Here is a 16128-nt window from a genome sequence, read left to right as displayed (position 1 = left end):
ATGGAAGTAGTATTTTTTTCAGTTCACTAGCACTAGCAAAATTTCTTATTAATAGTTGATAAGTACTTGTGGTCCCAACAGTGACTTGTGTTGAACTATCAGATTCTACAATTGAAACTTGTTTAAGAAGTTAGGTAGACAATAAAGGGAAGCAGTAGCTCTCACACCCCAAATATTTCTATTGGCTTACTAACTTTGGCCATATGTAAATGATACATATATATGTATTTCATATATGGATATATTAGTACATTCTTTTTTTGATATCAGTACATTCTTTTTGTGATATAATCATATACATAATGATTAGTGTGAGGGTATCACTGAAGGTGTATAAAGAAGAAAATGTTTCTGTTAAGAAAATGTAATTTTATCCCCTGAGAGATACAATTACTAAAATTCAGTCATTCCCCAAAAGAGTATTTAAATTTTAGGTCCTAGATGTTAAACCTTGTAGGATCATTAGAGATACTTTTATCCATTCATTTTATCAACCAGTCTCTAGAGTTTCAGAAAAGTGGGAGAACTTGGTTAAGGCAACACAGTTAGTGGAAGAACAAGACTAGAACATGGAGCTCCCCAACTGCAATTCTAACCTAAATAATATAGCCCCTATTACTACATACATCATATAAATATTCTTACATATTTAGGCAGTCTCTATTTATAATTATGGTTGGGTGTTGTACAACGTTGTTTTGTTAAAATGTTTTACTACAAGAATAAAGCTTTCAAGATTATATTACAAAGGATTATTTAGCTCTCTGGCTTTAATCCTTGCATACAGAGCGGTCAGTTACATTTACCTAATATTATCTCTAAGCAGCTTTATTGATATCCCTGCAAGCAACTGCCCATTATAAATTAATATATACCTATCTACTTTGAGATAAGGGAAACACAATCTTACAAAAAAGTAAACATTTTATTATTTGTCCATGAATCCATTTGGTATGAGTACACGAAAGCATCTGGCTAACTCGTAAAAGTCACCTTAAGCGAGGGCAGCATGCATGGTGGTTTACATTTATTGTAACATCACGTATATTATCTACTTGCTAAGCACTGAGAGGTCCAGACAGACATGTTGAGACTGCAGAGGGTTTCAGAGGCAGGGAAAACAGAGCAAGCCCGGCATCCTCCATTTCTAACACAGGGCCTGTTAGATCTCAGAAGGAAGTGTACTCTGCACAACGGATTTTCTGGGGTCAGAGGGCCATTAGGGAAGGACTGAGAACAAACAACCACGAATGCTGTCAACCAGCCTCAGCTACAAGAATGCTGGTGAGACAGGGATTTTGTTCTTGTCTGAAGGGGCCCCGTTGACCCGGCGTGGAAGGTGTCACAAGGGCACCACCTGAAGGGTGGGCAGAGGCCCCCGGGGAGGAGCTACGTACTCTTCTTCCCGAAGCAGCCGCAGCAGGATGTTTTTCTTATTCTTGGGCCAGCTGTAGACGTGAGTGTTCTGAAGCCAAGTGGGCACATGCTCCTGTGGGAGAGAGCGACAGGAGCAAAGGCCATCAGGGACAAACCTGGATTCCAGACCCCATGTCCGGTTCCCGCACGTCTATCGCTTTCACTTCCCGGGCTGTTCCTTCCAAGTTGTGCTGTTTAACTTTGGGAAGACATTCATCTGTGAAAGGCTCTTGGCTTCAGGTGCAAGCTGTATATCTCATTATGGAAACCACACGTGTACAGCATTTTCTGTCAGTCTCCCAGGCTACCTGCCCTTTGCATTTCAACATGCTTTTCACCACCCTCACATAAAAGGGGTAGGACAGAGGTCATGCAGAGTGATGTGAATTCCCCTGTGGCTTTGGAAGAAGCATGCCAAAGCTCTGGACTTAATCTATTTCATTATCCTTTTACTCCAGCCACAGGCCTGCAGTAGAAAGAGCCCACAAGGCCTGCTGTCAGGCAAAGGCCAAAATTGTAAGCCAGGGACCAGAGGGGTGCAGCTTCAGACTGCCCTCATGGAGTGTTCATTCTATTGGGAAAGGTAGATAATGAATAAGGAAAATGTATAGTGTGTTTGATAGTGATACATGCTGTAGAAAAAAATAAAACAGGGGATAAGGAGTGCTGAGGCAGGGATAAAAGGCCTACAGTTTTAAATAGGGTAGTTAGGAATGGTCTTACTGAGAAAATAAGCCAGGGCCTAAAAGAGCAGAGGGAATGAGTTTTGGGGATATCTGGGTTCAGGCAGAAGGAACAACCAGTGCAGAGGTCCTATGGTGGAGGTCTGTCTCATCTGTTCGAGGAGTTAGAAGGTTGTTGTGACTAGAACAGAGAGAGAGAGGCATAAAGGGGGCTGTGCAGATAGGATCCTGTAAGTTTTTTTCTGAGTAGATGGGGTCCTTTGGGGATTGCAGGATGGGCTCAGAAGCAGCATCTGCTATAAATCAGACACCAAGCTGGGCACTGAGGACACCCAAATAACTGCTTCGAGGAAGTTATAAAAGAAGTTATTTTCTAGGCAATGTTGTACCAATAGGGCATGTGGTCAGAGCACTCTGCCCAGATCACAAGTAACAGGGAAATTGTTCAAAGACAATCGAAGACAATTTAAAAAACAGTAATCGAACCAACTAAAAGTCGGTCTTCTTTTTCTAGTTCTATGCTCCAGTGATTCGAAACAATTATTCCCGGCATCTCCACCCTTAACTACATACCACTTACTCAAGGTACTACAATTAAGAGCTCTCAAGAGAGGCAAAAGAAAATATTGGCATGGGCAAGGGTGGTCAGGAGAGGCTGGAGTGATTGGGTGATATAAGGAAAAGCAAGAACTTACTAGACGGACAAGTCAGGAAAGAGCATTGCAAGCAGAAGGAACATGAAGTGCAAGGGCACAGAAATACAAAAGAACATGGCACATGTGAGTGCCTGTTGAAACAGTCCAGGAGGACCAGAACAGAGAGTATCTGTGAAGTATCTGTGAAAGGTGATAAGAGAGAAGACTGAGGAAGTGAGCACAGTCCACTTTTAAGTTGCCTCCTATTTCATGCTAAGAAAGGTGGGTGTGCTGTTACGGTCAGTGGGAACTACACATGTCTAAGCTGAAGAGAGACGGAAGAGATCTGTATTTTGGATATTCCTCTTGGATAACAGAGCAGGGGATGTATAGGGTCAAGGTGGAGACAGGGAGACCAGTAAGGAGATGGTGCAGTGAGGGCAATGAGAGCCTGGGACGGCCAGGCATACTGTCATGCAGGCTGTGAACGAAATGACCCCAGGTGTCTCAGCCACATAGGCAGGACCCTCCCTCATCTACGGCAGAAGTCTGGGGGTCCTGTTATCTAAGAATCCTCCAGGGTGAAGCTGGGTCAGAGTTTGGGGTGGTCTGTTTGTCACGACTGCTTCCCTTTGCCCAGCCTGGCACATGATTTCATATGGTTTTTGTCGCCATTCCCCGACCTGCTGGCATACCTTTGAATGCAAAAACCCTCATAGGAACCACAGCAAAGTTAACTCTGGTAACTGTAGATTTAAGCCGTGTTCTACAGCTTTGAGAGTTGCACTTTGTGGAACAAAATACTTTGGTGGAACAGCTAGCAAAAAAAAAAAAAAAACTAATAATAAGGTACACATCTTGACTTATGTAGAGATAAGAAGTATCAGATGAACAGTCTCTTTTTCTCTCATGAGTTTGAACACAAACTGCTTCCTTTGTATGTAATGGCTGTTTGAACAATTAGGGCAGCGATGGTCCATCAGATAACACTCCAAACCCTTCATGATTCATGCTGCTGAACAGTGTGGTACAACTTGTTGATCTCTCTGGTAACCCTGTCATCTCTACGGACTGATAAGAGAGTTGACAACTTTTTCTACTTAAAATCCCAGATGGCAAAAACACCAAAGCTTAGATTAAAGCTTTTTTTTTTTTTTTTTTAATTTTGTTTACCTTCTTAGCGTTTGGGAAGAGCACAGGAATGAATCTGAAATTCATGCTTCCTTGTTTTATGAACTCAATCTGCATCTGGAACAGAACAAATTTAATTTCAAGAATGAGGATGAGGAGCTAACACGCACACATGCAAGCCCACACAGTATTTTTAGTCCAATTTCCTTATTTGAGTGCTACACACTTAAATTTTAAGCTCTCCTCATTACACATCTATACTCTTCACTTACTTGTCAACCATTTATTGAAGCCTATTAAGTCACGCTGTGTGTAGACTTAGAGTTTCAAGGATTCGGATACCTTCCAGGGTGTGCTGAGCTGGCTCCCATCAGCTTGCAAAAGCTAGCTGTATCTCTTCCCAATTCTGTGTTCAGTGAATTCACACTGGCAGCCTGAAATTGGCCCTGGTGAGAGCATTTATACCATGGAAATGGGCAAATGCTACAAGTCAGGAATTTTTTTTTGAGAACCAGTACACCAGATTACTGCAGATACAAATCCCATTCTCACAAGGCCAGCAGTTTAATGAGCAGGCAGAAAGGTAAATTGCCGACCACAGTGCAATGTGAAAAGTATAGACAAGCTGCTGTGGAAGCTCACAATGGGGCCATCCATTCTATAGTAGTGGTTTGAAAGTCAGTTACAAGGGTGGGGTCCTTTGGTCAATCAGGAAAAATTGGAGGAGAGAGTAAGTATATTCTCCAAGGAAACAGCATAAGCGAACATCTGGAGGTGCTGGCATATGTTGGTGTAATTGGGACCAGCTAGCCCACCCCTGCAGCTAGAACACAGGATGGCTTAGAAGGGAGTGGAGAAAAGGCTGTGGTAAAGAGCTCTGTTTGCCAAGTGTTACGTTCCTCTCACCAGTTCCAATTTGCTCTGACAATGCAGTGGCCCCCAAATATTTAGCTGCCAAGAACACTATCAAAACCAGAATTATCAATATGATGGGGTTAGAATCTTCCAAATCCTGTGACTAGCACAAGTGTTCAGTCATGTGATGACAAGGAGATGAGAAATTATGTGTTCCCAACTATTTAATCTTCCAATTGATTTTTTTAAAAGATTTATTTATTTTTATACAAGAGCTGGGGTACAGGCCAGAGGCACAGGAGGGTGAGAGGATTCACCAGAGACAGAGTGGGGAGTAGAACAGGCAGATGACCGAAATACACTGCTGAGGGGAGGTGTGGGTGCGACAGGAGAGGTCTGCCACGCCATGTGGGAATCTCCCTGGCTGGCCCATGCTGCAGATCCCATGCTGCAGATGCTGTGGATGGCTTCACAACTCTGTGCTCAACCCACTGCGCCACCAGGGAGGCCCCCAATTGATTTTTATAACTGAGAGGGCTTCTTCATGTATGAGAATAAAAACAGAACAGAAAAGCGACAGAAGTGATGACTGATTATTGAACTCACCACAGAAACCCCCTCATAACATGCTTACACATTCATACCTACACATACTCACACACACAATTACAACACACAAATCCTTCAGAAGAAGTTTCCTCAAAACCATCCACCTTTAAAAATCAAAAGACAATATCAAAAGCATATTTTAAGATGACCCAAGCGCTATGCAACTGAAAGCACTAACCACACCATAAACACATGAGGGGAAGCAACATGGGGTTTTTAAATTAACAGTAAAGGACTGAATTTAGTTTGTAACTTCTTGGATACCACCTATTATGATACTTTGCTTACCCACTAGGCTACCCAGTCATCAAGAAAGCATTTTAATTTTCTCATATTTGCAGATATGGGCTTTCTGGGAAGCCATTGGCTCTATGATACAGTTACTCTTAGGTTCCTTTTATGCCCTCTCTCCTGGAATTTTCTCCTGCCTCGAGGGGATCAGGAAGTCAGCCAGGTATTCAGGAAGGCACTTCTTTATCTGGCCTCTTAAACCCCCTTCAATGATAAGGAAAGGCCCAAGACTTTGAGTGAAGAGACTGAGTTTGGGGACCATCTGGTTCACAGCCAGACACATTCACAGCTCTGAGGTGGAGCAGTATAAATGGCTGCCTAGTATTGCCACACACTAGCAGAGCTTGGGCAGGTTTCCTCAGAACTGTGGGGACCTGGAGCCCTTCCCACACACCAGCTGTCAGCTCCCAGGACAGGCAGGTTCCTAGAGATGTGGACAGGACATGGGGTGCTTTGGGGCCATGTAGACATGCAGCAGTCAGTCAAGGGATTGGAGCACCCAGAGCCAACTGACCATGACCTTTCTGGGCAGAAATGGTAACTTTTCTGGTCCCTGCCCATGGGCTGTTAGACTGGGTGAGAATGGAATGGGGGAAATTTATTTCCTTATCCTTTGTCCTTACTACCCTTGCTTCAGCTTTTACTTTGTGTTGATTCTGAGCTCAAATAAGCAGTTGGCGCTTGGCAAAAGAGGAGCTAGACATCCTTAAAGGCCAGATGAGGGACCCCCACCCACCCTGCCTTTGTCCTGTGCTCCTTTGAGCCACAGGACATACTTTGATTGCAGTTGGCCTTCCTCTGAGGTAAAGCTGCATAGCCCTTCACTGCCCGACTGCCTCCTGCCTCCTGCCTGTGGTGCTTACTTATTTCATTTGGGCCACTACTGCTTCCTGCCCATCTTCCTGTTTTGGTTAGTGAGATTTTTTTAAAAAAGATTTACTTATTTATGCATACAAGAACTGGGATACAGGCCAGAGGTGTGGGGGGTAAGAGGATTCACCAGAGACAGAGTGGGGCACAGAACAGGCAGATTAACTGAAATACACTGCTGAGGGGAGCAGCGGGCGAGTCAGGAGAGGTCTGCTGCGCCATGTGAGTTGTCCCTTGCCGGCTGGGGATTGAACTCATGCTGCAGAGGCTGCAGATAGCTTCAGAGTGCTGTGCTTAACCCCAGGGAGGCCTGGTCAGTGAGATTTTATCCCCATTTTAGGTTCCTTCCTACCCCTCATTGAATGTCAGAGGTGAGATGGAGACAAGCAATTTTTTCAAGATTTAAAAAAAAATCTCAGAATCCTTGTTAATCAAACAAATCTAAAAAAGGTACACCAACTCTGGTTGAATTGGGTGGGAGGTCCAGAGCCATCTTTGTCCCCAGCACATATATGGACACCCCCTAGGAGAGCCTAAAAGTCACAACTGCAGCCCAGCATCCTGGTCAAGCAGGAATGGTCTCTACAGCATCACTACAGTCACAGAAGCAGGAAATTTGTTAGACCATTAAACAGCCAGGCCCAAATATGGGGGATATTTTCACTCAGAATGTTCTAGCAGAGGCTGAGCAAGTCTAATATCCAATACATTTCTCCCACTGGATTTACCTTGACCGGGCCCCAGAGTTCAGTTGTGAGAGCAGAATGTCGCTTATCTATCATGAGCTAGGAGCAGTTCCTTCCCTCATCTAGCATCTGATGTGTGCCACATCCTTCATAGTATTATTTCATTTGATCTTCACAACAATGTAGTATCAGTGACCCATTTTATGAAGAGGCACAAGGAGGTATAAGCAGCTGGCTTATAGTCACACGTGCACATGAGGAAGCCGAACTTGAATCCAGTCTAACTGACATAATAGCATGTGTCCCTTATACTAGGCCAGTCTGCTTCTCTGAGAGCAGGAGATGCAACATGACCCAGAAGCAAGAGCGTGCTCTCCTGACAGCCACTTCTCCCATCCCTCCCATGACTCCACTATCAATGATAAACAACCAAGCCAGCTGAGCACTGCTTTCCAGAATTTGAACTTCAGAGATCACAGATTATTCTCCTTTTGTTACTGATAGGAATACTGAGTCCCAGAGACAAGGTCCCGAAGGTAAAAGGAACCAGAACCAACATCTCCTCTGGAACCTGGGGTTCTTCACCCATCAACACGCTGCCTTTCATTGGTCTCCAGTGAAGGACAGGGCTTCACTAAAGAAAGAGCCCATCTCCATGGGGCTGTCGGGTTCTGGGTTTCCCTCACCACTCACCATTCGATGAATGTACTTAGTATGTAAGCCGTGCTCATCCTCGTCCAGCTGCGACTCAGCGCCCTCCACATCCTGTTTGTATTTGGGACTGATTGCTACGATTATCATCACTGTCTTCTGTTAATGAGAGGGAGAAAGCATGTTTAGGGAAGTGTGAAGTGTAGTCCATTTGGTAAAGGCTGTTGGAAACTGGCCAGCAGGACTGTAAGCCTTCTCTGACATGCAGAGGATGGAGGTGGGGGGCGGGGAGAGGCACTGCCCCCACGCAGGCAGCTCCTGTCTCCGCTCTGTCTCCCTTCAAACACGCAGAGCAAATGGCTCCAACAGGAACTCTGCTAAATGGATGCAGTTTTGCCTACCATTTTCCCACAACCATTACTAATAAACGTCTAATGAAAGCCGGAGTCACTAAGTGATTCTGCATCAGGGCAAAAAAGCCATGCAACACCAGTGATGAAAAACCCCCGCCTTCCTGCAGTTGGATCTAAGCTGTCAGTTACTGAGCTCTCAAGGCCCTGCGTGCTGCCTGTAAGCGTCAGCACAGTCAGGAGGAACAGACCCTTCAGCACAAAGCAAACATCAGGCTGCAGACAAAAGGAAAAGCTGCAAACCCAGCTTGCCGAGACACTATCCCCCACTGCTCCCTCCTGAAGAAGCACCCAGGCGGCTGCCTGGGACACGCTGGTAGCGATCAATTTTTATCTTGTTAAGGCGCAAAGTGTCCCAGTGGCCGGTGTAGATTTAGTGCGTGGAAAACAAATCACAGGGCTGTGAGGGGGTGTCGGGGGTGGTGTGGTGTGAGGCCACCCCGAGAAAGCTTTTCAGCCCCATCCTACAAAACACTTGTGGTGGCCTCAGATTAAATTGAAATCTGCCGCTCCCTCCCTTCATTTCCTCCTTTCCTATTCTAGTCAAAAAATTGTTTGCTCTGATTGTTATCAACCACCTGTGTCTGGTTTGACTGTTATTTCCTGCCTGTGCATGTCCAGGAGGGCGACCCCATCCTTCCTTTCTAAATCTTTGCACAGCTGCCAACAAGGGAGGCTTTGTTGGGATTTTCTCAGCTTTGGACGTGGTGGGTACACCGTGCTTCTTTCAGAAAATAACTTCACAGGCTAATTGTCTTTCTCAGCAGAAAACAGGCTCAGAATTTTGGAATGTACTTACATCCCTAAGGTAGCGTTCCATCCATTTAATGATATCAATGCCTCGGATTCTATCCTCAAATAAGTCAATCTATAAGAAAAAGATGCAGGAGGTGACTTTAAGTGAAATGCTTTCTTGAGATGCAGAGCAAACGAAAAACACAGGAGACTATACATTAAAACAGAAAAGTTACTAAGGCTTTTTGCAGGGAGGACCACGTTAAGTCTAAAAACAAAAAACAATTTTCTTAAAATGTCCCCTATTGTAACATTAGTAGGCATTTAAGTATTTTATATCTATAATTAGGATACATACAGTGGCACACATCAAAATATACCTTTGGCTACATAATAATTAGGTTTTTAAAATCCAAGACACATAGCAGACCACCATGTGGGATTTAAGTCAGCAATATACATGTCATATATCTCTACCTACTTCTATATCCATCTATATCTATAATTTGAAAGACAAACATGATTCTGGAACATTTTAATGGCTAGGCATGCAAGTACTGAGATACAATTGTGGTATTTTACTTGTGTTAGCCAGATGTTTATTATGGTATTATGTCCAGTTTCGATCTATATGTTTAAAAGGATTGTATGAAACTTGGAGCTGATTCAAGGAATAGTCACAGAAAAAATTACTGGATGGTGGGGAGAAGGTTTATGATGAGTCAAGAAGTGCAACATTTTAGCCTCAAAAAGACTGATAGGAAAAATCAAGTCTTTGAAGGAGTATTCAAAGTGGAGGAAAAAAACAGTTATTTCTCATTTTGCAGGAGGTTAAATAAAAAGGCTTTTCTTGGGGGCCTCCCCTGGTGGCGCAGTGGTTGAGCGCTGGGCTGCAAAGTTGCGCGCAGCCTCAGCAGCACTGGTTCTATCCCCAGCCGCTGGCGAGGGTCCCACATGGCGCGCAGACCTCTCCTGTGTCGCCCGCTGCTCCCCTCAGCAGTGTACTTCGTCAGTCTGCCTGTTCTGCTCTCTGCTCTGGCTCTGGTGAATTCTCTCACCCTCCTGTGCTTCTGACTGTATTTATTTGTGTGAATAAATAAATAAATCTTTAAAAAATAAATAAAAAATTCTTATTAAAAAAAAAAAAGGCTTTTCTTGGGCTCAGATTTGTCCTTGCAGGCAGTGAGGTAGGGGTGTGTGTGTGTTTTTTTTTTTTTTTTTGTGTGTGTGTGTGTATATACAAGGTGCTCTCAATTCAAAAAAGGATTCTATATTGGAAAGAGAGATTCTAGGAGAGTATCCTTGAGCAGGAGTTATTTGATTCAGCCCACACTGCTCCCAGATCAATTGCCCTAAATGTCACTCCCCCATTTAGGGCTAATCAAAGCAAATCCTGGCCATTTAGTAAGCTTTCAATGCCACCCATTATTCAACCCTACCCCTCTTTCCCCTACATGCCCTGTCTACTTTACTCCCCTACATTTGTGTCCCCTGCACCCTAAAAGTACAATGCAAGTCCTTCTGCTCTGTGACTCTTCTGGGAGGCTGACTTCCTCCTCCTCACCTCGGCTAACTCTACCCTATTGTAACCACTAGTGGTACAAACTATACATTATTATGACATTCTCTCATTTGCTCAGTTTCTCTTTTATGTCTGCCTCATTTCTTCTAGTTGGTCTTAAGCTTCCTATAGAGTGAAATCATGCCTTGTCCACACCAAACTGTCAAATGTATACAGAACTAAATACCCACCAGAAATAAATTTCTTTACTGGTAGAACATCAAAAATGGAATGGCTGTCCTTTTGATTTGGACAATTCTTATTTGAAAATGTCTGATGGCCTATGTGTGTGCCCTTATCCATATGACAGGTGTCCTTATGAAAGATTAGAAAACAAGAACTTCCTTGTGGCACAGGGTTAAATTCTCAGTGCTATCAAGCTATTGTCAGCCACTGAGCCATAAGTTTGATCCCCCGCCAGGAAGCTAACCCACATGGAGTGGCAGACATCTCCTGTTTCGCCTGCTGTTCCCCTCAGCAGTGTATTTCAGTAGATCCACCTGTTCTGCTCTCCACTCTGTCTCTGGTAAGTCCTCTCACTCCCTGCACCTCTAGCTTAACCCCAGTTCTTATATGCATAAATAAAAAAATATTAAAATAAATAAAAAAAGAGAAAGATTAGGAAACACAGAGGAAAGGTAAGGCAGACAGAGGCCAAGGACAGAGACATCAGAATGAAACCAACCCTGTGAAGCCTTGATCTTACTTTTAGCCTCCAAAACTGGAAGGAAGGAAATTGCTGTTGCTTAAGCTTCCCAACCTAAAGTACTTCATGGTGACCTAATGAAGCAGATTGCCCTCTTCAGGGAGGACACACCTCTCTTGTTCTCTAGATCTGAGAGTGAAGTTGCAACTCCCTACATTTGCTAGTCCTGGGATAATTGTACTCTTCCCTGTGGATTCCCTAAAAATCTACCTGGAGTTTTAAAATTTGTCCTGTTTTTAGACTTTCCTTAACTTAAGCAGCCGCTGATTCCTAAGGCCACAAAAACCTGACTTCTTCCTCAGTACATTTATACGGAGGTGAGCAAAAGCAAGATCTTATCTGAACTGTGATAAAATGTGGCCTCCATGTCTTATAATTTGATTTAAGTCATGGTTGCCTCAGTGCTTTCTTATTCCAACAATAAGAAATTGCGTATTGGTCTCTATAGAGAAATGAAGTTGAATTGTATAAGTAGTATTCTTTTTTTAAACTTTCAGGTGTTCCTATTTTAAGTATTATAGAATAAGAAAAATTAAGAGAAAAGCTGTTAAATAATGCTAACCATTTTAAATTGATATTTAGTTATTAAGTATTCCTTTGTTATCCTTCCACACTTCTATTCAGAGATATTTCCCTTAATTCATGTCCTCTCTAGAATCACTATCACTAAATAGCCCAAGGAGGCCTCTGGGAAGGGAAAAAAGTGATCTCAAGGTTTAAGGAAAGCCAGTCCTCCAAGCAGCCTCTTGTGGTATTGTATGTATCCTGAAGAACTTACATGGCCTTAAGCTGTGTTGTTTCAAAGCACTGCAGGAGGGTTGAGGAGTATGTGATTCCTGAGATTTCTTGGGCCAAGGTCACAGTGAACAGTAGGACTGGGTTAAGTCTATTCTAGAACTACACTGGATGGGCTGAGAACCTGGTCATGGTTCTGGAACCAGAACACAATGCCCAGAAGCATCACTGCTGCATCAGGTATGGAATGGCAGCGGTGCCTGGCCCTAGGGCTTTTACTCCAAACCTCACAACACAGGGCAGAGTAAAGGGACCTTGTAAAAGAAGTAGGTGACCTGGTGAAATCTGCAGTTTTTTGCAATGCAGTAAGAACAAGCCGAGCAGGCATGGTTGGTGCAAAAGTACAAAGTACAAAGTGCAGCAAGAGGCTGCGTGTCCTGCAGGTCCTGGGCCAGCAGCTTATGTAGTCGGCATTAACGATGTTCTGGCTCTTCAGGGGTACTTGGCATCACTTAAAAAGCATGTCAGGGGTGGGCCTCCCCTGGTGGCACAGCGGTTGAGCGCAGGGCTGTGAAGCTGCCCGCAGCCTCTACAGCGCCGGTTCGATCCCCGGCCACTGGCGAGGGTCCAACATGGCGCGCAGACCTCTCCTGCTGCCTGTTGCTCCCCTCAGCATTGTGTTTCTTCAGTCTGCCTGCTCTGCTCTCCCTCTAGCTCTGGTGAATTCTTGCACCCTCCCGTGCTTCTGACTGTACCCAGTGCTTGTATAAATAAATAAAATAAAAATCTTTAAAAACAACAACAACAACAACAAAAGCATGTCAGGGGAGGTGGGGAAAGCTGGAAACTGGATAGTTTAAAATCTAGAAAATAATGACCTATATCCATAAACAGTTCTGAATCAAATAAATCAAAAAATATAGTTTAGAACATCAAGAGTCATTTATATTTTTTCTCCTTTTGCTTTTCTTTTCTTGTTCTCACTTTAATTACTCAGTTTTCTCTTTAGATAAAATACTTACTGCAGTTTGGAAGCCATTTACCAACAAAAAGTTCACGAATTTCACCACCTCCATGGCTGTGTCCATAGAATAAGTGATAAAGACTTTCCCTAAAAGAGATTTTTCACATTTATTAGAAACCAGTCAAATTATTCTGTTTTCAACAACACTTGAAAATTGTACGAAACACCTTTTGTCCTTCTTGAATAATAAAGGGAATCCTCAGGATGTGGCTGATCTCTGGTTTATGCTGCAGCAGTGTGCATGGCTGTGCTCAGGACTGAGATCGGCAGGCCAGGGGGGCAGGGTGTGAGCCCAGACTGCTCAGGGTACATGGAGGGAAGAGGCACAGAGGAAAGAGATGGCAGACTGAGACAGGCTGAGGAGGTCTTCTGAAAAACCACATGATGTGTTAACAAAAAAAATCCATCACACAGAACCTGTGGGTTCTTAAGATCAGGTCACCGCATGGTTTCTTAGAGACACTTGGCACTGCACCCAGGGAATAGTCTCACGGCAGGCCAAGAAGCTGGGCCTTGCTGAAGGGCCACTCAGCAGCGTCCTCTTTTGATCTCATTCAACTCTTTGCTGCCTGAATTCTTGACAAGACAAGTGAGGGGGGAGGGAGAAAGTGGTCCCGCACCCCCCCCACCCCACCCCCCGTTCGACATCCCCTCCATCCCCTCCATCCATTCATTGGTGGGGAGAGGTGAAAAAGTTGGAGTAGATTAAGGCAAAGCTCAGGAATGTCAGTAAGAATGTTGGCAGTTTGAGGGAGAGTACCACCCCTAGGCAGCCCAGTGTCACTGTCCTCCCTGGGCCAGTGTAGACCAGCTGACCTGCATTATGCCCAGAAACTTACCCAGTCAGGATGAGAGCCTCTGGCTTGGGGAAATGATCTGGCTAGTATATTCACGTGAGAGATAAATAATCTCTGTGTGTTTGACTTTAGTCTAGAATGGATGGGCTAAATCTCAGGAGGCCTCTGGAGCAGAGGGTAGAGAAGAAAGGGATTTGGAGAGAAAATATGTGTTGGGGGACCTCCCTGGTGGCAAAGGGGTGGCATGCTATCAAGCTATTACCAGCCACTTCGGCTTGAGTTCGATCTCTGACCAGGAGCTAACCCACATGGCGCAGCAGACCTCTCGTGTTTCACCTGCTGCTCCCCTCAGCAGTATATTTCAGTAGATCTGCCTGTTCTGCTCCCCACTTTGTTTCTGGTGAATCCTCTCAGCCCTCGCACCTCTGGCCTGCACCCCAGTTCTTATATAAATAAAAATAAATCTTTAAAAAATAAAAAAAGAAAGAAAATATATGTCAGTCTATAGCTACCTATATTCTTGTTTCTTGAAATATACCTCTAAATTGTGTACAATGACCATATGGATTCATTTAAGCAGCTGGTTATATTATGAGACTCAATTTTCTTCTCAGTCTACTCTTATGCAAGAATGTTGGAACTCCCTTTATAGATTTTGGTAGAATAAATATGATCTGTAGACCAACAGTAGGATTATATCTTTTGCAGGGCAGTTCTCAGAATGAAAATCTATAGGATTTTAAGAAGATTTGAAAAATTTCTTTGAATGAAAAATAACACTGGATCATTGTCACAGAAATCATTCAGATCCTAAATGAATAAAGAGTTTAGATCCCCCAATAGGAATTAACATATTGAAGAATTAACATATTCAATTTTGGCTCAAAAGAAGTAGACAGTCTTGGAAAGGGCTTGTTAGAATCACTTGTGCTTCTCTAGCAAGCATAACAGAATATAACTCATTCACAAGTAGTGGCTGGTTTCTTAAGATTTCTGGAACTTACTGTCCTGACTGATCTTAATATGAGAACATTCTGGTGATATTTCAACATGTCCGGTTCTGGTTGCAAAATATGGAAAAAAGAGTCATCACCTGACATGAAGTCAAATGTTTCTTTAAATAAAAGCCTTAGTTTGCATTTGGTTGTAAAGTAGTTTGGAGAATGTGAGACCACTTTTTCCAAACAAGATTGCTTGCTCACTCCTACAGGAAATGACCTTATTCTTGATGGCTGCTGCTAATTTATGATGAGACATTGCATCCCTGACCAACACCACTTGGACAGCCAATCAATTTATCCAGGGACAAGTCCACTCAAGAGAACATTTAGAAAAGTTATTTGTTGTTGGAGTATCTATTATGAAAATCTAGGAGTAAGCACCTTGTGAGTATTGCCGATAATATCAAAATCACTAAAAACATTCATGCAAAATGCTGGCTACTTTTTCAGCAAAAGGCAAAAAAGTAGATTTCATTTCATGGTGTATATGAGAACTATCCAACTTCATGGATATCATCAAGTGTTCTTAAAATATAAGACCTGATGAGAGGGAAAGAACAACATTGCAAACAACTCACGCAATTCCTCTGGCAAATTGCTTGTTTTCAGAGTTCCTCTGGCTGGAGGGTTACTTGGGGGTCTAGGAATAGCTGCTGCAGACAGAGCCTGAGGACCCTGTTGCCTCAATTCTGCAGGACACTCGAAGGACTCCTCAGGAGCTCCAGCTCTATTAGGTGGCTGGTTATGCAGCTGGTCCCTGCAAACAAATATATAACAGTGAATTGTCATTTTTTACAAAGGCAAACCTTGAGGGACAGAAAGGCTTTCAGAACTATGGGAAGAGAGCACTGAACTACCTCTCTCCTCTGTCACCATTTTTTTCTGAGGCAGAGGCAGGAGGGTTGCTCCAAAAAGTTCAGTCAAAAAGCAATTCTGCCATGTGTAAGGGCCTGTGTTAAAAGTTGAAAGAGGGAAACAGGAGTTGATTTCTTCTTTCCAGGACTATCTAATTAGGAAGATAAAGCACATGTGCAGGGTCACCCACAAAATGAATGGGTAATAGACAAGAGTAGTGTTAAAGTAGACCCCAGCATACTATGAGTCCTTCCTATTAAAATATCAATCAGGGGCCTCCCTGGCGGCGCAAGGGGTTAAGATGCAGCACTATAAAGCTATCTGCAGCCTCTGCAGCACAAGTATCCCCAGCCAGGGAGCTGACCCACATGGCACAGCAGACCTCTCCTGTCTCACCTGCTGGTCCCTTCAGCAGTGTCTTTCAGTCAATCCAGCTGTTCTGCTCTCTACTCTGTTTCTGGTGAATCCTCTCACCCC

The 16128-nt window shown here is 43.7% G+C and overlaps 1 protein-coding gene across 5 annotated transcripts in view; it reads right to left on the bottom strand.

The window, feature by feature from the left end:
• Positions 1-1342: 1342 nt before the first annotated feature.
• Positions 1343-16128, bottom strand: part of TRAF3IP2 (TRAF3 interacting protein 2) — a gene marked incomplete at both ends in the record, with an annotated part of 29487 nt that continues 14701 nt past the window's right edge. For 3 of the 5 annotated variants that reach the window (XM_084228582.1, XM_084228583.1, XM_084228581.1), the window contains 6 exons: positions 1343-1489; positions 3908-3982; positions 7870-7986; positions 9037-9105; positions 12997-13085; positions 15375-15553. In XM_084228582.1, coding sequence (XP_084084708.1) covers positions 1343-1489; positions 3908-3982; positions 7870-7986; positions 9037-9105; positions 12997-13085; positions 15375-15553 — 676 coding nt within the window. The remainder of the gene's footprint in view (positions 1490-3907; positions 3983-7869; positions 7987-9036; positions 9106-12996; positions 13086-15374; positions 15554-16128) is intronic. The other 2 variants (XM_084228579.1, XM_084228580.1) reach the window with 2 other exon arrangements.

This window comes from Talpa europaea, assembly GCF_964194135.1.
Source record: "Talpa europaea genome assembly, chromosome: 2".
NCBI classification, from domain to species: domain Eukaryota; kingdom Metazoa; phylum Chordata; class Mammalia; order Eulipotyphla; family Talpidae; genus Talpa; species Talpa europaea.
This window is presented reverse-complemented; position numbering and strand designations above follow the sequence as displayed.